This window comes from Botryllus schlosseri, chromosome 2 (genome assembly GCF_051294905.1).
Source record: "Botryllus schlosseri isolate E-star chromosome 2, Bs_hap1, whole genome shotgun sequence".
Taxonomy (NCBI): domain Eukaryota; kingdom Metazoa; phylum Chordata; class Ascidiacea; order Stolidobranchia; family Styelidae; genus Botryllus; species Botryllus schlosseri.
The window spans coordinates 17,705,002-17,731,209 of NC_137237.1; the positions used below are offsets into that span (position 1 = coordinate 17,705,002).

The following is a 26,208-nucleotide window of genomic DNA, read 5'->3' on the forward strand; positions in this document are numbered from 1 at the left end:
AGTGAGAAAGTGTCAGCAGGTGTTAACGAATTTTATATATTCAATGTCTTGGCGAAGCTTTTGCTTCGTCGGTGATCGACATTCGTTCACCCATATTGTGATCTATGTGAGGCGCGTGCAATAGACACTTACGTGACCTTTGACACGAACAAATCAGGTTGCAGCAGGATGTAAACAAACATCAAGCCCGGGCAAACTTACTATGAGCTCTTATGGAAAAGGGTTGAAAAATGAAGGTTTTTAGCAAAATGACATTTAATTGGGGATAGCTGGCTTTGGTGAATGGTAATAACGTTGAGCTAGTACGTATTTGCAGTGTTATAACCTAGAATAAACCTGAATGGTGGCAAGCAACCATCAGCACGGTATGTCCAAATGAATGGATTTCTGACAACTTTTCGGATGAAACAACTATTGCGGTGTTATCATTAGTCGTAAACAATACTATAGGATTGTCGTACCGAATAGCATGTATTAGAGGAATCTTGAGTCAGGATAGGTGGGGTATTCATTATGTGTGCTCGGTGTTATATGCGTTCTATTTAGGGAATCATATACGGAACAGTCTGTATCACTATCTAGCAAATTATACTGTTACACTCAGGGTTGTAATGACTCGAGTCATGACTCGACTCGAGTCACGATTTTATGATGACTCGACTCATTTTCTTAAAATACGGAAATGACTCGACTCGAATCAATCTGTGTATTGACTTGACTTGGACTCGAGTCATTGTGCATGACTCGAGACTCTGACGGCCAAGACCGACATTTCATTGTAATTTTGAAGAATAGTAAAGTAACCACACTATTGGGATTTCGTCTATTGGTACTGATACTTGAAAACGCGACCAGAAACTGCTAAAAATGAGGAAAATTAGTATTATAAATGCGAACCATTCGATATCACCAAACTGAGTTATAAAAAGTGGATTCAGCAAGATTTAGCAACTGATCAGTCGACACAATAACTTGGACTCGACTCGAGTCATGGTGGACTCGGCCCTCTGATCGCTGACTTGGACTTGACTCGGTGGTGAATTGAAAATGACTCGAGTCAAAACTATAAACGTGTGATTGACTTGTGACTTGGTTACAACCCTGGTTACACTGGACACTTGTCTGCATATTCTATAATCAACATGTTACTATAATATATGTGTTAGGCAACATGATCCGACCACAGCTGAAATTGCCATTTTTTGTTCTAGCTCATGTATTGAATCTATCAGGATAAATGCCGGATAAACACAGCAGCTAAACTGCTAATAGCCTACCTACGGGTGAAACTTGGAGATTGCTACCCAGAACGTTCCTGGTGTGCGCTTCTACCTTTCCCAGAGCCAATAACATGCATGGGAGAATGTAAAATCTGGATAAAGGCATGTGGACTTCCTTATAGTCATCTGAATTCTCATTTTATTGATAAAATGACGTATGTATTATTGTACCAAAAATATTGAATCGTCACATAATTTAGTAGATAGAACAATGAGTCCAAACTGATATGCAGTCACACCGCTTTCGTTGTTGATGCCACAATCGACTTGGTGTGTGTCTCATATTATTCCGCTCCAGTGTTGTTGCTTGATGGTGTAAAATGGATTGAAATTGTTGAAAGCAATATATTCAATGATAAGATGGATAGTTGATGACATTGGTAGGGGTCGACATGAGTCGCACGAGCACGCCTTGATGGGTGCCTGTACAGCAGTGTTGTTGCTCTGTAAAATAAACATATTATATATTTTATGCAGGCTTGATGGATATCCTTTATGACGCTGCAGAAAGAGGAAGTCGAGGGATAAAACGCAAGAAAATCAAATTTCTGGAAGAAGTATAGAAGCACAAAACAGGAAACTCTTCCAGGAAAATTACAAATTGACGGACAATTATTGCTAGTGAAGTTCAGCTCTCAAAGCACCATAGTGTCAAAAGATGTGGAGAAGCTGATGAAATTTTATACTGGACTACATTAAATTCTTTCTGAATTGCCCGACTTATCCTACTGATGTCAAATTCCTATTATTGTAGTAAGCATAGTATTAAACCATTAGGTGAATCGTATGTAACTGCTTCATTAAATTTCGATTTGGCTATGTAGAGATGTGGTTCTTAAAAATGCAGCATTTGCATCCATTCGCGAATTCTCAAATCTAGAATGATTATTGACTGTACTGAACTGATGAAGACAAACCCCGCCGTGCTCACAATATCTTTGTCTATAAATCACATACAACTTTGAAAGAATTGATGGATTGTGGTGTACTAACTTTTGTGCGAGAACCAGTGTTGGTATGACTCGAGTCATGACACTTTGCTAAAATGACTTGACTTGACTCGGCATGTCAGAAATGTGGATTGACTAGTGACTCGGAGCAAAATTCATGAGTCAATTTCAAGTCCTCAAGTAATCGGTGTCAATAAAAACCACTGTATCTTGCACACTGTATGTTCGGACTGTTCACGAAACGCTGGTGAGAGTGACCAACCAACCCGTGAGAGTGACCAACCATTCAATGATCGAGCGTTTTACTGAGCCTTCATTGTTCTCTCACAAATATATTTTTATCGCAAACGAATCTTACAGCTTACGTTGTCGTAAACTAGTATACCGTAGTAAAGTAATTTAATAGCAAAATGTCTATTTCTGTTCTACATTTTTACCGTAACCAAATGTCTTGTTTTATTGAAATTGATTGGAATATAGGCTAGTTTATATAGTCCTTAACCATTGACGAAGGCTCGAATTGTATCATATCAATTTGTAAATGGGTAATGTATTGCATCTTATCAATTCATTTCTCTATTCTCTATTTTGGATGTTAACTATAAACTGAGGCTATGCAATCACGTAGTTTAGCAGTTCTACGTATACGTGAGCGACACAGCGCCTTCTTGTGTGTATAACTCTGTATTCGTTCATTGGTGTGTGTGACTTGACTCGTGGCTCGACTTGACTCGAGTCAAAATGTGCAATGACTCGAAATGACTTGTGACTCGAAGGTAGTGACTTGATCCCAACACTGGCGAGAACTATTCACATGGAGCTATGGTGCACTAAGAGATGCTATCATGGCAGAAAAGGGATTCGCAATTGAGCCTGAAATCAAGAAATTAAATCTAGATTTTATATTCCTGCACATGATTTGGCACATCGTCAAATGTCGGGGCCAAACTGTTCCGCAACAAGAAAGATGACGAGACATCATATTCATATTAAACAACTGATCGGAAGAATCAAGGAGTGTGAAATTTTGTTCGGTGTCATAATATGCAGCATTGTCTATCAACTAACCGAATATGGACTAATTGCTTACTCTAATTCAAGATTAGAAATGAATGACGCAACATATTCAGCATTTGTGCAAATTCAGTTCCATTGTGAATATCATAATGACTAATAGCATGCTACAGATCCTAATTGCATGGTGCCATGGTCAGTGTGTGCCAACAGTGCATGTCTATACCAGTGTTGGGATCAAGTCACTACCTTCGAGTCATTTCGAGTCATTGCACATTTTGACTCGAGTCAAGTCAAGTCAATCGATTTTCAAAGGTGACTCGAGTCAGGTCAAGTCACTCGATTTTTGGAGGTGACTCGAGTCAAGTCGAGTCAAGTCAAGTCAAGTCACGAGTCAAGTCACATTTCAAGTCAAGTTGCCTTTTCGATGTATGTATGAGGAATGATTACGTCACTGCAATTTGCTAGCTGTCTGAAATACAGTTTGAGTGGTCATTGGTCATTGATTTCGAACCGATGAACGAATATAGAGTTAAATATACACGCAAGAAGGCGCTTTATCGCTCACATATACGTAGAACTGTGAAACTACGTAATTGCATAGCCTCAGTTTATAGTTACCAGCCAAAACAGAGAATAGGGAAACGAATTGATAAGATGCAATACGTTACCCATTTACAAATAGATATGATACCATTCGAGCCTGTGCCCATGGTTGAGGACTATATAAACTATATTCGACTTCAATTTCAATAAAACAATCGGTTTGGTTAAGGTAAGATGAGAACAGAAACAGACATTTTGCTATTCTATTACTTTACCACTAGAGTTACGACAACGTAAGCTTTAAGCTTCGATCACTTCGTTTGCAGTCAATCTATTTGTGAAAGAACAATCGAGGCTCGGTGAAATGCACGCTTATTGAATGATTGGTCGCTCTTAGTCACAGGGGTTACACAAGCGTTTCGCGAACAATCCGAACATATCCAAGATAAAGTGATCTTTATCGACACCGATTAGGCTACTTGATGACTTGAAATTGACTCGTGAATTTTGCTCCGAGTCACGAGTCAATCCACATTTCTGATACGCCGAGTCAAGTCAAGTCAAGTCATTTTGGCAAAGTGACTCGAGTCAAGTCAAGTCATGCGAAAAAGGTGACTCGAGTCTGACTCGAGTCAAGTCATGACTCGAGTCATCCCAACACTGGTCTATACATACTATATTCCAGTGGTGTGGTGTGCATTGAATCTCATTTAGATGCCCAATTTGTTGAATAAACAGTTCTCCAGGTACAGATGTTGTAGGATTATTTGTGTTTGGTGTAATGTTATAAAATCGAAGACACCAGACACGCCAAAATCTACCTAGAGGCAGGAGTTGATGGGTTGCGAGTACGGTCAAGAGATGGCTTGGCAATCACGATCGAGCTCACTGATGCTGACGCAAATCACAATGTATGTCTTTCAGCCCTTGTAGCTTCAGGTGTTGGATTGTCTTGATCCTTGCATAACTGCATATGCATGAGAGCATATCAGAACCTAATCTGAAAATAAAACCATGGTTACAATATCTATTGCATGAGTCTCTGAAGAAATGCCTTTTTCCTTACTTACCCTGTCTTACAAGTGCAAGACGAATCAATATTAGATTTTCCGAGATATTTCCATCAGGTGTGGTATCTCACTTTTCTGCAAGTTTTTTCTGCGATAACATTGGCTGTTCACTAGAATATTGCTTCCACAATAAGAGTGGATTGTCTCCTCAATCTTTATCCCTAAGTCGTGTACGCAGCTTCGTAGCTTTCTCCGCGGTGTTAGAAGAAAATACTGTCCCACTCAAATCCGAAAATCCGATAGAATATCCATAGCTTTCAATCAATATATACCAAAATTGTACTGTGTGGCAGCGGCTATATTTTTCTAACATATATTTCTGAACAGGAGATATTATGCTTGGAGATTTTACTCGTGCCCTGAGCCTATGAAATCGTCAAGTATGCATTACCACAATCCGATAGTATAGTATACATCAATCGTTGCTTAATCCTAAAAGTTGTCAAAACTCCATGCATTTGGACACACCATGCTGATGCGTACTTGCCACCATTCATGTTCAAATTGTTCATTCTAGATTAAAACGCTGCATCTACATACTAGCTCTGCGCTATTACTATTCATCAGGTCCAGCCATCCCCAATTCAATGTAATTTTGCTAAAAACCTTCATTTTTCAACCCTTTTCCATAAGAGCTCATAGTAAGCTTGCCCGGGCTTGATGTTTGTTTACATCCTGCAGCAACCTGATTGGTTCGTGTCAAAGGTCACGTAAGTGTCTATTTCAGCAGCTTTCCTCGAAGTCAAGTTGCGGCATCTAAAGATTTTTCCGCATATATAGCTGCGATTTTGGCATGTCGGATCTCATTGACTTTTACAAGACTAATTGGTAAACATTTCAGTGTATCAACAGAGTTACTATTGTAGCTTATTCAGTAGTCGTTTTAGGGATTATTCTTGTTGCTGTGCGATCCGCAATATTATGCCGACACCAAGGACTATACCAGTGCATGGTTCTTAACCTGGGTTCATACCATGCGCAGAGGTTCAAGGAGCGATTCTCATGGGTTTCCTGGAGGTCAAGACACACACCCAAATCAGATGACACGCCCTCCTTGGTCATTATTGGCTGCGGGAACTAGGCGCGATCAGTAGTCGAGTTGTTATGTTGCGGTGGTACGTCATGTGCAATTGTGCAGTGGCGTACGCGTGCGAGCCTAGTGTTCCACATAGAAATCCATCCTTGTGAATAGTTATTGGGGTAATTTATAATCTAAATATTAACTTAACACACGCTCATTCGATTAAGATTATAAATTTGCTTTCTTCTCAGACTAGAAAGATCTGTTATCTTGGGAGCTTAATATAAAATATACTAGCCATGAGCAAAAAACTAATTTTGGGATATTGGAACATTCGGGCGGTAAGTATGCAGCGATAGCTTATAGAGAGGGATGGGATAGCAATGCCGGATTAATGTCGTTACAGTTTGCCGATCCGATCCGTTTCGCGTTGGAATATACAAATGCGGATTACGAAGAGAAACTATAGGGGCAAGGTTGGCGGTGTAGAAAGTAACATGTAGTCTACACTCTGCGTTTTCTGCTTGGAATACATATTGATGTCATTAATCCTTAGGCGACCGAGACGTAAATCGAAACGGACAAATCGCAGATAATATAGACGCGTTGTATATACCTGCTACCCCTTCTTCTGTCCTTTACACCGGTGGCAAGTTTCCTGCCAGTCCGCTAAATAAACTAGAATCTTCTATTTCAATTACAAAATGCAAGAATTCGGAAGCTTGTTCATTAATTTGGGAGATAAAACCTCAAATTGTAAATTGATTTAGAAGTTCGGAACGTACTTTCTGCGTGGTGCCGTAATAGGCAGTTCATGGTCTACTTTCAGCGTGTACGTCACAATGCTTCAAGCATAGTGTCCTATATGGTGTCGACACAGGCAAATCTCACGCCTCAGTGAAATTGTATCACGTCACAATTTCCATTTGGCTACAAGGAATTTGACGGTCATTTTTGACCGGCTTGCCGAGCATTAAATTTGGTAAAACGGGCATCAATCGAAAGCTGACTCTGCACTGATTACGAAAATATAAATTTTATTCCGCTCGTGGCCCTGGAACTCCCACAATCAGCCTCGAATTTTTCATTGTTATGGAGATTGGCATTCGGACTCAACAATGCTGTCTGGCTCTTTTTCTCTTGAGCTACTCTCTCGTTTCGCCAGACAGCATTGTTGCGTCCCAATGCCAATCTCCATAACAATGAAAAATTCGAGGCTGATTGTGGGAGTTCCAGGGCCACCAGCGGAATAAAATTTATATTTTCGTAATCAGTGCAGAGTCAGCTTTCGATTGATACCTGTTTTACCAAATTTAATGCTCGACAAGCCGGTCAAAAAGGACCGTCAAATTACCTGTAGCCAAATGGAAATTGTGACGTGATACAATTTCACTGAGGCGTGTGTTTTGCTTGTGTCGACACCATATAGGACACTATGCTTCAAGCTATGTACAAAACTGTTCAATAGTAGCCTACAACTCGCTAAGAAAAGTTATATGTGAATAATCAAGGAGAAATTTACAAAAACTTCGCTAAATGTGATTAAGCGACACCTATTATAATAGAGGCTCTAGCAAACAGCAAAGACGCTTCTTTCAACAGAGCCAAACAATCACGAACAAGTTAGTGGTCTTGGCTGACTTCGCTAGCTTCTTGCAGAGACTTCAATAAAACCAAGTACTAATATATAATATCAAAAAGGTACAATTAAATGAAATTTCCAATAATACTTTTGAATTACATACATTTGTCACCATTAAATTTAAATTGAATTCTGATTTTTGAAGGTTTGGTCGGTCCGTCAGGTCAAAAAGGCTGAGAACAACTGCTTTAAGCCTACACCATAAAATTCTACAGCATTGATTTAATAGCGGAGCTGAAAGATTTGGAAGATATAGTGTACTGGTGAATAAAAGTGTCCGAATGTTGAATCTGCTCCATTGAGTCGTTCTACGCTAACCGCGAGTCCCGGTTAAGTGCGAAAGTTTAAGAGTGTGCGATGAAAAGAAATGTAAATATTTATACTTGCCTGCTCTCGGCTACACTTCCGCGATATCGTGAGTTGCGCAACACAACCGTCGCGACACCATTGTGTTGACTGAGCTCAGCTCCTCCCTCCTGACCTCCTCATCGCCGACCTCGTTGTGAATACAGTACCTCCAAAAGCCACAAGCTACAGCCGGCAGCTGAATCCTACGCTTAGGAACAGAAAAAAAACGAAGAGGCCTAAGCCTAGGCCGAGGTTGGTGTCTGATTTCAAAGACTACTCCAAGTCGTTTCGACACCTTCCTATCTTTTCAGTGTATCGCAATTCTTGTGATGTAGTATGAGGCTACAATATAGAATGGTGAGAATCCTGGAAATCGTCGTCGGTTCAACAGTTATATAGCACGTAGATATGGATCATTGGTACGAAATGGATGTTCTAATGATGATGACCTCCGACCGCAATACTGCTGCATAGTGCATAACGATGTAGTCCAGGTTAAAGATTTTTTTGTCCGCTCATGACAAGGGTCGGAAGCCTTTCTCGTCAAAGGAGCCATATTTACCTTATACTTTCAATTGCCGGGGTCAATCTATGGTGACGTCACAATTAAATATTCGTGACGCAATGGCAAAAAAAGCAATAAAAACATGTTTTTTAATTTGTGTTTTAAATGCAACCCTTGTTATAGCGAATAATATGAAACGATATGTGTGTGTTCACCAGCAATATAGACTGTTGTTAACTACAGATTGTGATTCCAGCACCAGACTTCGATCGATCGCAGTGGACAAAAGAAAAATATTCACTGGGTTTGGATTTCCCCAACGTATGTTAAAAAGTTGACAATACAATATACATTACTTTGTAAATTCCTTCAAATACGTATTCCAACTCAGCTGCCATACATTTTGGACGGAGACTTGAAAATGACTGAATCCACTGCATGTCTGAAGTACGTCTGTAGAAAGTACGGGCTAATGCCGAAATCCGACAAGGTCATGGCAAGAGCTGAAAATGTGGAAGGTAAGTGGACCTTATATGGGCCCACGTCATTTTCGTCTAAATCAGTGGTTCTTAACCTTGTTTCCATCGCCCGGGGGCGATTTTGATTTCGAAGGGAGCGGAAACGCTCAGGGGGCGAAATGCGGGCGCAGGGATCATGGGGCGGTATTGGGGGGCGCTGAAGAAAAATGGCCACGCAGTAGATGGTGTAATAAGGACATATGATTATATAGTGGAACAATAGTTCTATATATCCCTGAGTTCTCATTGCCAACTAACATTCAACAAAATCTGTCAAATCACAACGTTTTCCGTTGCGCTCATCGTGAAATATCCACCGACCATGTTTTCATGAATTCAGTGGTTTATTTCAATTCATGTAACATGAATTTGGCGTATTTTTGGATTGCCAATTCCCCATTATTACATTCCCGTACCGCTAGCTACTCCAAGTCGTTTCGACACCTTCCTATCTTTTCATTGTATCGCAATTTTGTGCAATGTATAATGTATAATGTATGTGTATGTGCAATGCATAATGTATGTATAATGTACAATACGTACACTAATATTGACTTGTTTCGAACTATACAGTTCTCCTGTGGCATTTTCGGTAAAACCAGAAATTAGATTTGAATTACAATTAGAGCATAGAAACATGTCACAAATTAGATTAGAATTACATTACTGACGATTTCAATTAGACAACTAGAATTGACATATTTTTACAGTAAAACGCAATCCGTTCACCAACCACTGATTTGTTACATAGCTATTCTCGATGATTTGAAACGATCATTTTTCGGACAATTCTTCGTACCGTAAGTGAAGAAAGATCTCTCTCGACTGTCCTTGACCCGTGATAGGTTCCGCTTCGCGTGTTTTACCTGCATGCATTGATTGTTACCACTGTATGGTCAGTACTTTGACTTACGCCTCATACTTTTGTCTGTCCTCTGCGTATGTCCTTGGGGACGGATGGACCCGCGTATTTTAGCTTTCTTAGCTCATGATTTTACGGATTGTATCAATAAAGAGCACGCCACCCACAGTGTATCCACGAACTTGTGACCCCAACGTGATGGACTTGATGGTGTTAGTGACCTTGTGGGTTTCCCTGGATCGCATTGCGAAATTTCCTCTGAAGACTCCATCTCGTGATGACAGACACAAGTAAGAGGGGCATAGTCAAAGTAAACCATATAAACGTCACAATCAATCCAGGTAAAACACGCGAAGCGAAACCCAACCAGCAAGCTTTAAAATCTTACAGCGATGACAAATATGAGGAGACGAAGAAAGCATTCAAAGAGAATAAATATCCTGACGTTATGAAGAAAATTGTCGCTTTCATGGGTGGAAATCAATGGCTTATCTCAAACGAGGTCATATGGTACTGCTGATTACATTCTACGTGATAAATTTATCGTTGCATTTAAAACAAATGGTGTTACAAATACTTTGTTTAAAACATGTTTCAAACAGCACTTTTTTAAATGCCTTTAAAAAAAATCGTATTTTTTCAAGCGTATACTTATGCCATAATCATGTAAATACTTTTTGAAAAAACACGTGCGGACGATTTGCACCCGATATTGTCGTCGTATATGATATGGATTGTTGGATCCCTCGAAATCGTCATCGGTTCAATAGTTGTAGAACGAAGATACTGATCATTGGTGCGGAATGAATGTTCTGATGATGACGACCGCCGACCGTAAAATGCTGCATAACGATGTAGTCCTGGTTAAAGATATTTTTGGTCCAATTATGACAGGGTCAGTAGCCTCTTTCATTAAAGGAGCCATATTTACCCTACATGATGTCACAAATAAAGAGCCGCGATTTCATGGTTGACAAATAAACAAACAAAAAAACATGTTTCAATCAGGGGCTAATATGTTTTATGCATGTTTGTTTTAAATGCAACCCTAGGTAAATTGCCTTGTTAATATGTGTTACAGATATCCTATGTCGATTTTGCGTTTCACCCTCTGTTGGATTATGCGGAATGCCTCAACCCTGGTTGCACCAAAGAGTTCCCGAGACTTGTGCAATACGTCGAGGACTTCAAGGTTTTTTCTACTACATGCGCAATGTCAATCTATCACAGCTTACAAAGAGCGTTTGTATTTCTCAGGCACTGCCGGCCATCAAACGCTACATGTTGTCCGACAGGTTCAGCGCCTACCCAATCACTAACCCATTTATTAGATGGGGTTACAAAAAAGAATGCTGATCATAAATTCTGGGAGAGAACTGTACTTGTATGTGCATGTACAATCCATAGACCGTATGTGCCGATAGACTATGATTATATTCTGGTCATGACCTACAACTTATTGTCTTATTAGCACTCATAGCTGGTGAGTTTGGTAGACATCAGCGGACGATGTTGTATGATATGTCCGAACAGATGAAGCATAGATAGCTGAACACGGGGTTGCAACCAAGTCACAAGGTTCCGAGTCACAAATCCATCTCATTTTTATCGTTTTGACTCGAGTCAAGTCGAGTCATTTTAATTCACCACCGAGTCAAGTGCGAGTTCAAGTTAGTGAATAGAGGGTAGAGTCCGAGTCTAAGTCATTGTGTGTTCAGTTTCAAGTTCAATCCCGTTCAACCTAATTTTTTCAACTCTGATCGAGTGATATAATGGCTCACATTCAAAATATCGTAATATTCCTCAGTCCTTACAGTTTCTGGCCATATTTTCCAAGTATCAGAACTGATGGACGAACTGCCAATAATGTGGTGACTTTGCAATTCTTCGAAGTTACAATGAAATGTATGTGTTGGCCGTCCCAGTCTCGAGTAATACACAATGACTCGAGTACAAGTCGAGTAAATACACAAATTGACTCGAGTCGAGTCATTTTACACATTGAAAAAATGACTCGAGTCACCAAAAAATTGTGACTCGAGTCATTACAACCCTGGCTAAACATAACAAATTTCGTAGGTTGAATAGCTGCGAATTGTGTTCAGGCATAAGCAGTCGTAGTAAAATACACGTACAATATTCCGTGAAAGTTTGAGGGACTCGAAGTCCAACAAATACCCGGCTGACACGATGTTTTGCGCTCGTTTGGAAGCGAACTATTGCTATTCAGGTCGCATGCACTTCCCACGTTAAATAACGTCTCGATACAGTTTCATGGTGGCGAATTTGAATTGAAAGAATTCGCAGGCATTGCTTCGAATTTAGCTCAAACGGCAATTGCAGAGCTTCGTGTCGAGATATAGAGATATACTTGCAGATCAGGGCGTAGGCAGAAGGAGAACTCACTATTCTTGTGCAATTGCATGGCGTATGTAATAAAGCTGAGTATGGCCATCTACGACGTTGTGATAATCGCAAGTCGCAGCCCGAGTCGCAATTTTCTCGTGACTCGACTTGACATGAGTGATTTCTTGACTATGAAAAATGACTCGACTTAAATCCGAGTCATTGCATGTGATACAAGACATTCGATAAGACTTGATTCAAGTTTTATCTCATCTTTTGATAGCCTTTCCCGGATTTCTGATATTTTCTCACACTGATTTGCGCTTCGACAATCCCATTACGACATGAAATTAAACTCTCCTTGTTACGAACGCAGAGCGAGAGCAGCTGAGCCCGAGTTCGTACACTCGTGACCTTTGGGTATCGTGTTCGTATCCAGGACCATAACAGCACTTTGTCAGCCCTCCTCAAAAGGCTGGTCTTGGGTGGTCTAGGGTGATAAACCAAACTTCTGGGGCCTTCGCCCTACAGACCCCCCTCTGCGCCGTACGTTATCACGAAGATAGAGTTCTTGTTCTCGGAGATCAGCGAACTATTGTCATCTCGTCGCAAAAATCGCGAAAAAAATCAAAGTCATGGTTGAATTCGGTCTATGAAATTGGAATTGTATATATTACTGTCAAATATTAACTACTAATAGCCAGCGTGCTTATTGGCGTAGTGGTGTCTTTGAAAATTTAGGGCCTGTAATTTATACTTATCTGCGGGCGGGCCCGTTGTTATCAATTACTTTGTTGTGTGGTGTTATTTCCTGACCTCCCGTCTGCTATATAGCCAAACGATTTCGGAATCTCTGAAACGTACCAGACCTAAAAAAACTTCTTCCTTGCAACGCACAAGACTGAAAGTGGCATTTCTTCGCGGGGCGCATAATTTTCTCTGCGAGTGTCATTTGTAATGTGGGGCTCAGATTGCCAGGAAAAGAATATTAGACGCCACCCATTTTGGCGACTATGGACAAGGCAAAATTCGACATATATATATGTCGGTTTCGGCCAGCATGAGGCGGTCGTTTTGGGTCAAGGTTTTCTCGCCGCCGAGCCTTTTTGCAGCACTCTTCGCAGAGTAGTGAGCCGAAACGTCATTGTCAACGTCTTGGTGTGCATATCTCAATAAATTATGCGTTTTTTTCTTGGGTAGGAATACCCATATTAATGTGAAGACAGGAAGTTCTATATATATTTAATAATACTCTATTTTTTATGTTAATTTACGAAACAATTTTAGGCCTCCTTCGAGCTCGAGTCCTCCCAATTGTCTCCTACGGTCGTGATTCCATCCAAGGATCGGCAACCCCTGGCACGCGGAATAATTTTTCACGGCACGTCAAATGGCACACGGACATAATATTGTTATGTTCATGCATTTACGTTTCAGTGTCGTACAACTCTTTCTTTCTATAGGATTAGTAATTACAACCAATCATTATTTCCTCGTGTGTCGTGCTTGTATTTATACCCTGTGTTCTGTTGTCTCGTGGTCTTTCATTTAACTGTACTCTGGATCGTGTCGCTGCCTAAAGTTATACTGCTGATAATATACTGATTTCTTATTGCAACCTCGTCGCATTGAGTTATTGTTCAAACAAGATCAAGGACATAACAAATATAATCATGTTTATCAAGGGAGAGTGAAAAAAGTTTTTCGTTCTAATCAAAAAAGGGGTTATTAAATCCCGACAAATGACCTAAAACTTCAACAAAAATTGATTTAGGGGGTTATCCTCATTTTCCAGTCGGCAATCACCCAATTTCTGCACGCGGTGGGGTAAAATTGCCTATCTCGTCCACCACTGGCTGTAGAGTCATGATTCTACCTCCAAAGCAGCCAAAACATCATGTTTCTATGTCCTAAGAAGAAAGTTTTCTCCATTTTGAAGTGACAGCTCAAAACGAGTTAGAGCAACAACAACAACAACAAAATAACAGTAAAACTGCTATTTTTTCAAATTTTGGCGTTATACACTACAGCTTGCAACATAACAGTGCAGTTATTCACTCCAAATAAGCCAATGTGTTATTTTGAACAGATTGCGACCGATGTTCCCTCTGATTCTTCACGAGTCTGCGCGCACTCACCATCTCACTGCCCGATCCTTTGGACAACAGTGCGTAACGACTAAAATAAAGAGTGTTTCTATGTGTCGGAGGTTTATCTGGGCTCCTCATCGCCGATCCCGCTGTAAATACAGCGCCTTGAAAAGCCCAGAAGAAGAGAGAGCCGAACTCTGGAAAGATGGCAGCTAAGGACCAGAAAAACGAAGCAAGAGCGCGAAAGACAATGTGTTAATGCAATTAATGTGCTGGGCGCAAATAACCATATAGGCGAGAAGCGCCAATGTTGTGAATAAAACAAACAAAACAAACTTCGGCTTTTTTTTTGCGCAGCTTAGATTTTCTGTGCGCCGAGACCGTGTCAGCACCGCGCAATTGCGCACACGCGCTGCTCAAAGTAAACATTGATTGTGACTATACTGTTGGGACATCGGGATCAAAATTCGAAATCCCCGCATCGAGGTTTATACTCCTTAATCCCGGGATTAGCAAAGTAGTGAAATGCACAGCTCATGCAAGCTACACAAACAACATGAATTCCTTGTTTGTTTGTTTATTGTATTCATGGTGTTAGTTGACCACAATAATCATTTACACCATATGACATTCCTTATTTTTTATTCCGTAGCTGTCACATTGTAGCACGGCCCACCTCTAGGCTTTTCATGACACCGCTGACGCGGATGAGATGGCGAGTAGGAGCCTAGATAAACCTTCAAAACTTAGGTGGGAATTCTGGAGTCGGACTCGAACCCACCACCCATTGGTGCTGCAGCTGTGGATTATACCACTGGGTATCTCGCCACATCTAATCCTTGTAATATTGACGCAAAAACATGAGCGCATCAATTGTGTCATCGTCTAATCCAGGGGTTGAACCTTTTTACTATTCACCGCCGCACTTCGATTACATCAGGGATATCTAGAACTTCTAGTTCTACTTAGTTCTAAATGTCCATGGATTACATATACAGCGTACGACAACATTCCATTGGACAGTCGTAATGGACCACCTTGTCGCAAAACAGATATGTTATATTGGCATCAAGGCCACTTCGCATCGCGAAAGCCCTTCTAGTGTTCTGAGTCATCACTATTTTCTCGTAAAATACCTTGCGCATGAAAGTATTTTAGTTGTAGAAGCAGAACGCCCAGCACGCACGCTTACAATTCGAACCGAAATCTAATGTACTAATGTTCTAAAAAGTTTTTGGCGTGGTTCGTCTAGTCGCGACGAGCGCGAAATTTTCTCACCGTCGTGCATGCTTCTCGTCGATAATATTGGTTGCTGCATATATTACTATCAAATATTCATCCATTCTCAGTTCAGGTGGTCAGATTTAGCGCTGATGGAATGGGTGCCTTCGAAAACTTTGGCGCATAATATACGAGGATGTGTCTTCGAGTTGTTAATAATCCCTTGTTGCATGTTGCTATTTCTTGACGTGCCATCACGATCGTAGGTATAGTAAAAACATATGTTGCAGGGATCGCCCAAACGTACCAGAAAACCGTCATTCGCGAGATGCATACAATTTCAAATTGGTATTTCTTCATGGGCCGCATTCGTTTACTCTTCTGTTCGCATTTAATGAACGTGGGGGCTCAGATTGCAAGGACTCTATATCAAAATCGATTAATTGATTCTGTGGCCACAGGTTGACCATCCCTGGTCCAAACGGTTTCCTAATTTGGTATGAAGTCGCCTTGATGCCAATATAATATATATATATATATTGCGACAAGGTGGTCCTTTACGACCGTTCAATGAAATGCGGCCGCACACTGTATATGTAACCTAGGAATATCTAGAACTATTGTAATGAGAGAGAGAGAGAGAGAGTCTTTATTTTCATCGAACCAAAATACATAACAAACGGCAGTGAATGTGATACAGAAAATATGCATGCACAGTATTCGGTATTAGATAGGAATGATCGATAAGACCGTGAAGGTCATCTAGTCTGATCACACCAGCATCAAACAGGTACACTTGACTCAGAACAGTCTGGCTGTAAAAAAATGTTTAGTTAGGAAAGGAAAATAGAAAAAAATTAAACAATGGTAGCAAATTATCAATGAAGCAATGTCTGGGCGAGGTAGGGCAACAGTGTTAGTGTAACGACAAGAGGTGATCAAGTAGGGCTTTTTTGAATCTATTATAAGGCAATTCACGGATATGTGATGGTAATGCATTCCAGATGATAGGTCCCGAGTAGTCGATAGATCTCTTAGTTAGGTTGCTATTGGGTTGGGGTAAGTAGACGTTTCCTTTAGACGAAGATCTCGTGTAATGGGAATGGACATGTTTAGCAGGTATGAAAAAGTCATCAAACACAGGAGGGAGACTATTGGAAAAATATTTGTGAACAACTTTTGATACTTCGAAGCGATACAGTTCATCAACTCGCAAAATTCGATGCTTACGGTAGTAAGGCGATAAATTGGTACGTAAAGGTACAGATGAGATCAGCCGTATCGCACGGTTTTGCAGGGTTCGAATTCTGCACAAAAATGTTGTACATGCATTTCCCCATACTACGATTCCATATTGCAGATGCGAGTGGAAAAGAGAGAAGTAGATGGTTCGTAGTACTGATCTGGAAACCAAAGATTGGAGACGGGTCATTATTCCCACACACCGAGCTGCGGCCCACATCGTCTACCACGGTAGGAAATTGGCCTGTGAACACTTTTGAATTGGTAACCCCTCTACACTACACATCCCATCCAGGGATATCTAGATATCCCTGATCCCATCGATCAAATATTGATACTGCCGAACGTTAGTAGCTGGGCGACATCACTTTTATTTTAAAATCCTGGACTGCCTATATATGTTTTTCTTTCTTGATTGCCGACTATGCCGAGTCATCATGATAACCATTCGACAGCACTCATGCATGACGTGCGCACTCTCGTGAGTGTGCTACACATTGTGTAGCCTAGCAGTCATTCACTCCAACCCACGTCCCAGGCGTTGTGTTTTATTTCAAATGGGGTAGTACGGTTTTGACTTCGCTTAAAGTAGCAGCCTACCAACAGAGCTACTACACGGTAGCTTATAATTAGATGCTCTGTAGTCGTTTTAGGACAAGTTCATATCAATTCCAATTATATACGTATATCGCATACATCTAAATTGATATATATATCATTGACCAACATCAAGGTACATAGATAGGATAGCTAGCATTGACTGCGTGTAAGGCAGTAAAGGCACCAGCAAGCAATGATCATTGAGATACGGAAAATGAATTTTAAGCTTGATGGCTTGTAGATTTCGCGTCGATGTGGTATATGAATTGCATCCTGAGGGAAATTTATATTCTTCAAATCAATCTCATATTATTGTCCTAAAAACGTGTCAGATCCCTTTAGATTTTATGAATTTGATTTTTTCAGACTGCAAGGTCAGTAGTATACCGTTATTTTAGTAGTTTGACATAAAATACTAGCCATGAGTAAAAAATTAACGTTAGGATATTGGAACGTTCGGGCGGTAAGTATACGGAGATAACTTGTAGAGAGCGATGGGAAAGCAATGTCCTATTTTATCCGTTGAAGCTTGCCGACCCGATCAGATTCGCGTTGGAATATGCAGAAGCCGATTACGAAGAGAAGCGGTATGAAATGGGTCCAGGTAAGCGATACATTGTACAAACGAATATGTAGCCTATACATTGCCGGCCTGTTATCTTAAAGGGGCACTGCGCTCTAAAAATGATGTGGTCTCAAATTGAAGGTAAAAACGAACAAAAATTTTTGGCCGCAGCCATTTCCTTCAGAACGCCACCGTAATGGAGCTGGAATTTATTGAAATTTCTACAAGACCAGCTGCCGCGGCTGCTTAACCCGTTACATGGCACGATGTCTTCATCGTCGCACTTGCTCGACGCGATAAGGCAGTCACGCAGAGAACGAAACTTAGACACATTTACTTCATAACATCGGCTGACAACTATCTAAAATTCGCTCTCTGCGTGACTGCCTGATCGCGTCGAGCAAGTGCGACGGTGAAGACATCGTGCCATGTAACGGGTTAAGCAGTCGCGGCAGCTGGTCTTGTAGAAATTTCAATAAATTCCAGCTCCATTACGGTGGCGTTCTGAAGGAAATGGCTGCGGCCAAAAATTTTTGTTCGTTTTTACCTTCAATTTGAGACCACATCATTTTTAGAGCGCAGGGCCCCTTTAATATCAATAATCCACAGGCTAATGACACGCAAATCGAAATGAATAAGACATATATAATAATATAGACAGTTAGACACGTTATATATTTCTGCTATCGCTTCTTCTGTCCTTTGTATTGTCAAGTTTACAGCATTATTGATTTAATCGCGGCGCTGAAAGCTATTGAGAAATTGCGTAGCGCCGTTATAATAGTTTACTGGCGAATGAAATTGTCCAAATATTGAATCTTCTTGGTTGATTCATTACCAAAATCGTAGGTCCCGGTTACGTTCAAATGTTGGAGAGTGTGCGATGAAAAGAAATGTAAATATTTATACTTTCCCGCTCCATGAGTATATAGGGCCTACTTATCTCCCGCCCCGGATTCGTGATTCAGCAAATTATATTTCGCTGTTAAATTCATGCATAACTGAATAATTTTTCAATATAAGGGCCTTGTATTAATCCTTCCATCGAAGGCTTCGAAGTGCACTCGACTCCGCTAAATCCACACACTTTGGTTCGGCTTTTGGCCGAATTAAGCGGAGAAACAGCTTTGTCCGAATTGTTTGTTTCGTGGTCATACGTAATGTAACATAAATCATTAAAACACTGCATTGTTGCTTGACAAATGCGTCGCATCTGCGCTATACTGCTGTAATTGGCACTTATCGCATAAAACGGACGAGAGTTATTAGACGCATTGTGCAATAATTCGATACCAAGCGATTCCACAAAAAAGAGTACTGCGATTCTTCAAATACAGTAGTAAGCTATCCACTTTATTTCGCAGTTTGCTTTGTAAGTGATTTCACTTTTACTGTTAAACTTCCCTGTGTCATTCTGTTCTACAAGACGAACACAATGTCACCGAAGTTAAAGCGACAATGTAGCTGGCTTATACGGTATGAGTTAATTGTCGATTGATACTACATGTATCGTCATTGTTTGACCATAGACACTAGAGGTGTCCGAATTCAGCGGATTCGATTGTGTACGGTTTGACGCACGCACATATATAAGTTATGCACTTTACTTTATGTAGCCCGAGCGCCGATAATCTAGGATGTGAAATAGAGATTATGACTCCCGACGTTAACTATGATTCCAGCACCAGACTTCGATCGCTCACAGTGGACAGAAGAAAAATTTTCACTGGGTTTGGATTTTCCTAACGTATGTTAAAAACTTGACCATACAATATAAATGACTTTGATAATTCCTTCAAATGCGTGTCTCAACTCCATTTCAGCTGCCATACATTTTGGATGGAGACTTGAAAATGACTGAATCCACCGCTTGTCTGAAGTATGTCTGTAGAAAGTATGGGCTGATGCCGAAATCCGACAAGGTCATGGCAAGAGCTGAAAATGTGGAAGGTGAGTGGACGTTTCATGGGTTTTCACTATTTTTCTTGTATGCAATCATGACTCTTTCTTTTCGATTCCCGACCAACTTCCTATGATTCTTATGGATTCCATCATATGACACTAATACCATTTCAGATAATAATGAACTTTTCGTATATAGCTACCTTAAGAAATGAAACGGTAACTAACCACTGAACCACTGATTTGTTACAGCAATTCTCGATGATTTGAGAAGATCATTTTTCGGACAAATTTTCGTGCCGTAAGTGGTGAAAGTTTTCTCTCGACTGGCCTCTGGCCCGTGATAGTTTTTGATTCGCGTGTTTTATCGGCATGGATTGATTGTGACCTTCGTGGTCAGTACTTTGACTTACGCCTCGTGCTTTTGTGCATAATTTGGGGCGGACGCACGCGCGCATTTCGGCTTACTTCTCGACATGCCGCTACGTATTGACGTATTGTATGGACGGTTGGATTTAAAACAAACGGTGTTTTAAAACACTTTGTTTAAAACATGTTGTAAACAGTGTTTTAAACAAATGCCTTTTTTAAAAAAAGTTTTTTTTTAACGTTATTTAATTATGCCGTAATTGTGTAATTACGTCCGAAAAAACATGTAGTATGAGCCTACGGACGATTCGCACCCAAAATAGTCGACGTATACCATGTGGGGTGGATGGAATCCTCAAAATCGTCGTCGGTTCAACAATTTTTGCACGTAGATATAGATCATTGGTACGGAATGGGTGTTCTGATGATGATGACCGTCGACCGTAAAAATGCTGCATAACGATTTAGTCCTGGTTAAACATACTTTTGGTCGGTTTATGACAGTGATCGGAAGCCCTTTTTTCGACGGAGCCACATTTCAATTGTCAATGTCAATCCAATGTGACGTCAGAGTTAAATATTCGTGACGTCATGCCTTAAAAAAACAATAAAATACATGTTTTAAACAAGGGCCTTGTTTTAAACATGTTTGTTTTAAATTGATTTTTTTCAAATGCAACCCTAACTGTGTCAATAAAGAGCCAGGTCGTGAAAATATCGACCTTGTGGCCTTCCTTGCATTGCATTGTGATATTTCCTCTGAAGACTATATTCGTTGATGACAGACAAAATCAAGAAGCGTACAGTCATAGTACTGGCAATATAAACGTCAAAATTCAGGTAATACACGCGAAGCGGGAAGCTTAAAATCTTATTCACAGTGTTGACAAATATGAGGAGACGAAAAAAGCATTTAAAGAGAATAAATACCCCGACTTTATGAAGAAGATCGTTGCGTTCATGGGGGGAAATAAATGGCTTGTCTCAAACGAGGTGATTTGATATTGCTGGCTATATTTTTCGTAAATGACCTACTGTTATTATGAGTTACAGATATCGTACGTCGATTTCGCGTTTCACACTCTGTTGGATTATGCGGAATGCCTCAATCCTGGTTGCACCAAAGAGTTCCCTAGACTTGTGCAGTACGTCGAGGACTTCAAGGTTTCGTTCAATCATATCCGCAATGTCACGCGAACGCCCTTATAGAGAGCGTATTTTTTTTCAGGCACTGCCGGCCATCAAGCGTTACATGTTGTCCGACAGATTCAGCACATACCCCATCACTGCTCCAATTGCGAGATGGGGTTACAAAAAAGAATGCTGATCTTCAAGTATAGTTCTGGAAAAGAAAAGTACAATTCTTTGTGCGTATCAGCCAAACGATTAAATTCCGGACACGAGTTTAGTCTATTTTCTTCGCACATCTAATATGCAAGATCATAGTAGGTATTAGCGGACGGTGTTGTGTGATAGACAGCAAAACATGACAATCGGGGTGGTGTGAACGTGAAGTTCACGTTCGCGTTTTGAGTGTGAACGTCAGAAATGTAAAGGTTCGTGTTCACTCTAATTAATATCAATGTAGCAATAGTCAGTTAATAGAAGCAGTCAATTATCGGGAGCAAATATAGAAATCCGTACACTCTGATCAATATAAATGTGTATAGCAATATAGTCACACGCCGAATACGTTGCCCGGTCTAGCCTAGACCGCTAAGACATAAGCTTATATTTCCTTGCAAGTCGTCGTCGACATTTTCGGCTCATCGACGGAAGATAATTATTTTATGGGATTATTATACCATTTGGTTTTTCCAGTTGATACATTTGATGATGTTTAAAAAGTCAGCGTATACTCAAGCATTGTGGCAAAATGTGACCTGAGTCGGCGCTATCGGTACAAATACAAATCCGCATTTTTCAAAAAAGTCAGTTGAAGTCATTTTTACAAAGTGACTCGAGTCAAGTCAAGTCAACTGAAAAAGTTGACTCGAGTAGTCCAACACTGTTACATTCTCCATGTAGCTTGAATACACCGAATTCGCAGTGTCGTTTTTGCATCTGCTAATAACTATTTCTGGTCCATTTCCCAGAACACTCTGAGCTAAAGGTGCGCAGTTTTTGCCTTCTCGGAATTTGTTTTCAATGTTCCAATGGTTACTAATATGAAAACGCAACACTGTTGTCAGATGGTCATATTGTGGCCCATGAAAATGTCATTCTCAGTCTTGAGGGAATATTTACATCAGGGTTCCCCAACCTTCCCACTCACGACCCATGTGAGAAGCCGGCGACTGTGTGCGCCGTAATAGTAATCGTGCAATTATACGAACCCGCAAACCTTCGTCTGGCGTCTATCAAGACTAGCAACGTATAGGTCTTTTGCAATGATTTATATCTATATCCACTCGAAGTAGTCAACTAGGGGTACGTGAAATTCGCGACATGTGAAATGCGTGTTTGTTTGTATGTATACTGTTAACCAGGGCCGTAACAGCACTTCGTCAGCCCCCCCCAAAACTTTGGTCTTGGGCCCCCCATAGGGTTATAGACCGAACTTCTGGGGGGCTTCGCCCCCCAGACCCCCCCTCCGGCGATACACTGTTTACCGCTATTCATCTTTAACTTTGGGACTTTGTTTAGTGAATCAGTTTTTGTCGCCTAAGCGCGCGGAGCGCGGAAAATTTATGATTTCATCAGTCAGTATGATCGGGAATTGCGTATTTGTTATCAATTTTTATCTTCTCTCTGCTCACGTAATCAGATTTGCCGGTAGAGCTGAGTGAGGTGTGTTTGAAAAGGTAGGACCACTCAATAATAATTAAACAGCACCTCGTCAGGCACCCATCACGTTGTTCGCGTTTGTCACGAAATTATCTGTACTGTATTGTGAGCCGAGCGATAGCGAGGCGCGAAAATTTTCGATAACTTATGATAAAATCGGTCAATCAGATCGGTGATTGCATATATATTATGCTATCAATTTATTGTCCTCTCTACTCACTTAATCAGATTTACCGGTTGAGCTGAGTGAAGTGTCTTGAAAACGGGAGGGCCCGTAAATATTGATTAAACATCTTCGGGCGGGCGGACCCGTTGATATGACTTCGTTATGGTGTTACTTCGTGACTTCCAGTCTGCTATATCAAAAAATATAGAATCGCCAAAACGTAGGCTTCTAAACTAAGAGACGCACACGATTTCAAATTGGTATTTCTTCACTGGCATAAAATTTTCCCCAGCGGGATGGTAATTGTCTCGTGAGGTTCAGATTGCAAAGACAGGAACATTCGGCGCCAGTCATTCAGGAGCCTATGGACAATTAAACCTATATGTATTTTGTGTAGCCTATATAACGAAGTTTTCGGTCTGCATAAGGGCATAGACCTTTTCGGCCAAGCTTTTCTCGCTACCGACCGTTCTGGCACACTTCTTGGAGTCGCATGTTATATGGCCTAAAACTTGATTGTATGTCTCGGTGGGCCGTGGCGCGGTAATGGCCCAATATCCAATAATATAGAAAAATGGCTGCTTGAATTCGCGCGCAGCGCGAAAAAATTTTGAAAAATTTGCATCAATTTTCAGAAAATACGCTGTGATTTATGCTAATTCACGAAATAATTTTGGGCCCCCTTCGAGCTCGGCCCCCCCCCCCAATTGGGGGGTTTGGGGTGCGGCAGTTACGGTGCTGCTGTTAACACATATAGAACTACCGGCAACTTGTATTTTTCCTGAAAGGAAATTCCCGTCCTATTGATTTCTGGGCACCCGACTCTTCAATCTTCATAGCAGTGGCCAGACACCAACCATTCTTTGTAGTAGCTGGCGCTATAATATGACACTTCGACTGATCTGATTGATACCTTGTATGGCGGGTTCACATTCCTCAGTTAGATAATGCAAGCCTTTTTGTATTTACTCACAATTACTTCCCGGACCAGATGAAATCGTCTGGCAGGCCGAATGCGACCCACGGGCCGTATGTTTGACACCCCAGCTCTACAATGTTCTATTAATGCTACTCAAGATGTAGTAATTGCCCTTCCGACGTGAAATATTCAATTAGCATTCTAATATACTAACTGGTAATTATCAACATGGACGCTGCTGATACAGATATATATATTTCATCCATTATAGACTGTGAAATGGACATGACGAAAGAAAGAAATTTGGCATCGTTAATGCTATTGTTATATAAATTGGTTGAAATTTCAAATTGGACTTGGTCCACTGCTATACTGATCGAAATCGAGCCAACTTTTTTGTGCGACGTTTACATGGCCAACAAAACGATTTGATACATGTCAGTCAAAGTTCATTAAATTACAATTTGGTTATTATTAGGGCAAGTTTTTGCAGCTTTTTTTTACAGCATCCTACAGCTCCCTAGATACTTGGATTCTATGTACCATGGTCTTTTAAGCTGTTTGGAGGGATTTTATAGTGCAACTTTTTGCAACTTTTCTCTATTTTTCAAATCAATTTTTACCGCAACCTTTATCAAAAATTGCGTCGAAATGTGAAGGAGTGATTTAAAAACTTGCTATAAACTATTTCTATGGTTTATTCTCTTTGATTTGCATAACGAAGAGTTATATGATGAGGTAGCTGCATCTCACTGTGTTATCTATGACACAATGGCTTGCAAGCAAAAAGTTCAACTATACCCCGCCAAGCACGAGCGTGTTCGAACAATATGTAAATAGATCGCTTTATTGACGCTCTCGTATAAATTTGAGGTATTTTTCCATTTCACGAACGCCCAGGCGGGACCACCGAAAATTAAATTTTCGCTGGGTCACCTTATTCTGGCTATAGATTTTGGGGAGGGGGTTATAGCCATGCTGTTTGGCTTTTTTGGAGAAGTTATTCCCGCGTTGCGTAATTTTCTCTCTATATGCCGGTAAAATTGTAATTTTGGCGGTTTCGCCAGACCGTGCGTTAAATGGCAATAAAGTAACAAATTTGACAGCTCTGTAGGAACTAGGCTGTACAACGGAACCTTTCGAGTATCTCATACCCTAAAAATTCAACAAAAATTGTAAATGCAACTTTTTACAGCAACTTTTGTTAAAAATAAATGCAGCTTTCTCGCGATTTTAGTGCAACAAAAACTTGCCCTAGTTATTATTTATGATCCTCATCAAGTGAGAGTATGAATCGCATTTGGTCGTTGCTCCATACGTGGTTTACCCAGCAGAAGCCGGGCAGGAAGCAGGGCGTGAAAAATGTGAAAGGGCGTGATGCTACACCCGAGAGAAATAATAATGCATCTTGGAAACTCGGAATTAGTTTGATTTGTGTTGGAACTTCGAAGTCTTAAACAACGTCACACCCTAATTTATTCGGTTTTAATTCGTGATCATTACGTCGAACCATCCATATATATTACCATGGGCGCAGAACCTGTTTAGAGGTTATACTGCAACACCAATGGATTGCGGGTTCAGTCCAGCCGAGGTCGACTCCCGAATTCCTACCTAAGTATTCGAGGTTCATCTAGGCTCCTCCTCGCCACGTAATCCGCGTAAGCGGTGTGTTAAAAAGCCTAGAAGTGGGCCGTACTACAAGTCGGTAAATACGGAATCATAATAAGGAATATCGGCCTGGGGTAAAATGACCAATGTAGTCGAAGCACCATGAATACCAAGCAACAACGATACATATCCTGTGATTATTGTGGGTATGCGTCATACTATATAATTAAGTCATCAGCGTAATCTTGTCGGCCGATAAAACGGTGAGAAAAAATGATCGTAAAACGTAGGCTACTGACGAGAGGCTGAAAACGCGACCTCGTTAGAGACGTCGATTTCGGCATTCGCGCCACGAAACATCATCTCCTATCACGATTTTACGACCAAATGAACTTTCCTTTTCTAGATTAAATAGTATTTTCCTCGATAAGCGCCGTAAGCCGCATTCAGAATAATTTGATAAGTATTTTTAGTCGGAGCGTGTAATTGGACAATATATTATTGTGGCTGCCCGCGAATTGGAATTTATTCCGGCCAACAATCGTTACTCCAATAATTCTTTGTCAACGTAAATCGGGAAATGCAGCAATGCAGCCAAAATCGCTGTTTCAATCAGAAAACAATTGTCGCGATG

General features: G+C 40.7%; 2 protein-coding genes and 2 long non-coding RNA genes across 4 annotated transcripts; 3 read left to right on the top strand and 1 right to left on the bottom strand.

Annotated features, from left to right (window-relative positions):
* The first annotated feature begins 118 nt into the window (after nt 1-118).
* Nucleotides 119-2,850, top strand: LOC145433943 (uncharacterized). The gene is made up of 2 exons (XR_013913234.1): nt 119-365; nt 1,758-2,850. It is a non-coding gene; the product is annotated as an uncharacterized LOC145433943 (long non-coding RNA).
* LOC145433940 (uncharacterized) lies at nt 1,415-5,001 on the bottom strand. The gene is made up of 3 exons (XR_013913231.1): nt 4,861-5,001; nt 4,612-4,790; nt 1,415-1,724 (listed from the first exon to the last, which is right to left on the bottom strand). It is a non-coding gene; the product is annotated as an uncharacterized LOC145433940 (long non-coding RNA).
* Nucleotides 5,002-5,586: 585 nt separating this feature from the next.
* Nucleotides 5,587-13,720, top strand: LOC145433939 (glutathione S-transferase B-like). The gene is made up of 8 exons (XM_080311194.1): nt 5,587-6,222; nt 6,288-6,373; nt 8,633-8,697; nt 8,768-8,894; nt 9,646-9,694; nt 10,147-10,258; nt 10,838-10,948; nt 11,014-13,720. Exons 2-8 carry the CDS (start codon nt 6,325-6,327, stop codon nt 11,110-11,112), a joined length of 612 nt encoding a protein of 203 aa, XP_080167320.1. The 5' UTR covers nt 5,587-6,222; nt 6,288-6,324; the 3' UTR covers nt 11,113-13,720.
* A 3,856-nt stretch (nt 13,721-17,576) lies between these two features.
* LOC145433936 (glutathione S-transferase B-like) lies at nt 17,577-21,494 on the top strand. The gene is made up of 8 exons (XM_080311191.1): nt 17,577-17,718; nt 17,784-17,859; nt 19,503-19,567; nt 19,644-19,770; nt 19,975-20,023; nt 20,973-21,084; nt 21,145-21,255; nt 21,320-21,494. The coding sequence occupies exons 1-8, from the start codon at nt 17,677-17,679 to the stop codon at nt 21,416-21,418; spliced, it is 681 nt and encodes a 226-aa protein (XP_080167317.1). The 5' UTR covers nt 17,577-17,676; the 3' UTR covers nt 21,419-21,494.
* Nucleotides 21,495-26,208: the final 4,714 nt, after the last annotated feature.

Coding starts and splice junctions, on each gene's coding strand:
- LOC145433936 (XM_080311191.1), top strand. CDS start 17,677: ATGAGTAAAAAATTAACGTTAGGATATTGGAACGTTCGGGCG. Junction 19,568..19,643: donor TGGGTTTGGATTTTCCTAAC/GTATGTTAAAAA, acceptor ACTCCATTTCAG/CTGCCATACATTTTGGATGG. Junction 21,085..21,144: donor AATGGCTTGTCTCAAACGAG/GTGATTTGATAT, acceptor TATGAGTTACAG/ATATCGTACGTCGATTTCGC.
- LOC145433939 (XM_080311194.1), top strand. CDS start 6,325: ATGCGGATTACGAAGAGAAACTATAGGGGCAAGGTTGGCGGTGTAGAA. Junction 9,695..10,146: donor TTCGGACAATTCTTCGTACC/GTAAGTGAAGAA, acceptor AAAATCTTACAG/CGATGACAAATATGAGGAGA. Junction 10,259..10,837: donor AATGGCTTATCTCAAACGAG/GTCATATGGTAC, acceptor TATGTGTTACAG/ATATCCTATGTCGATTTTGC.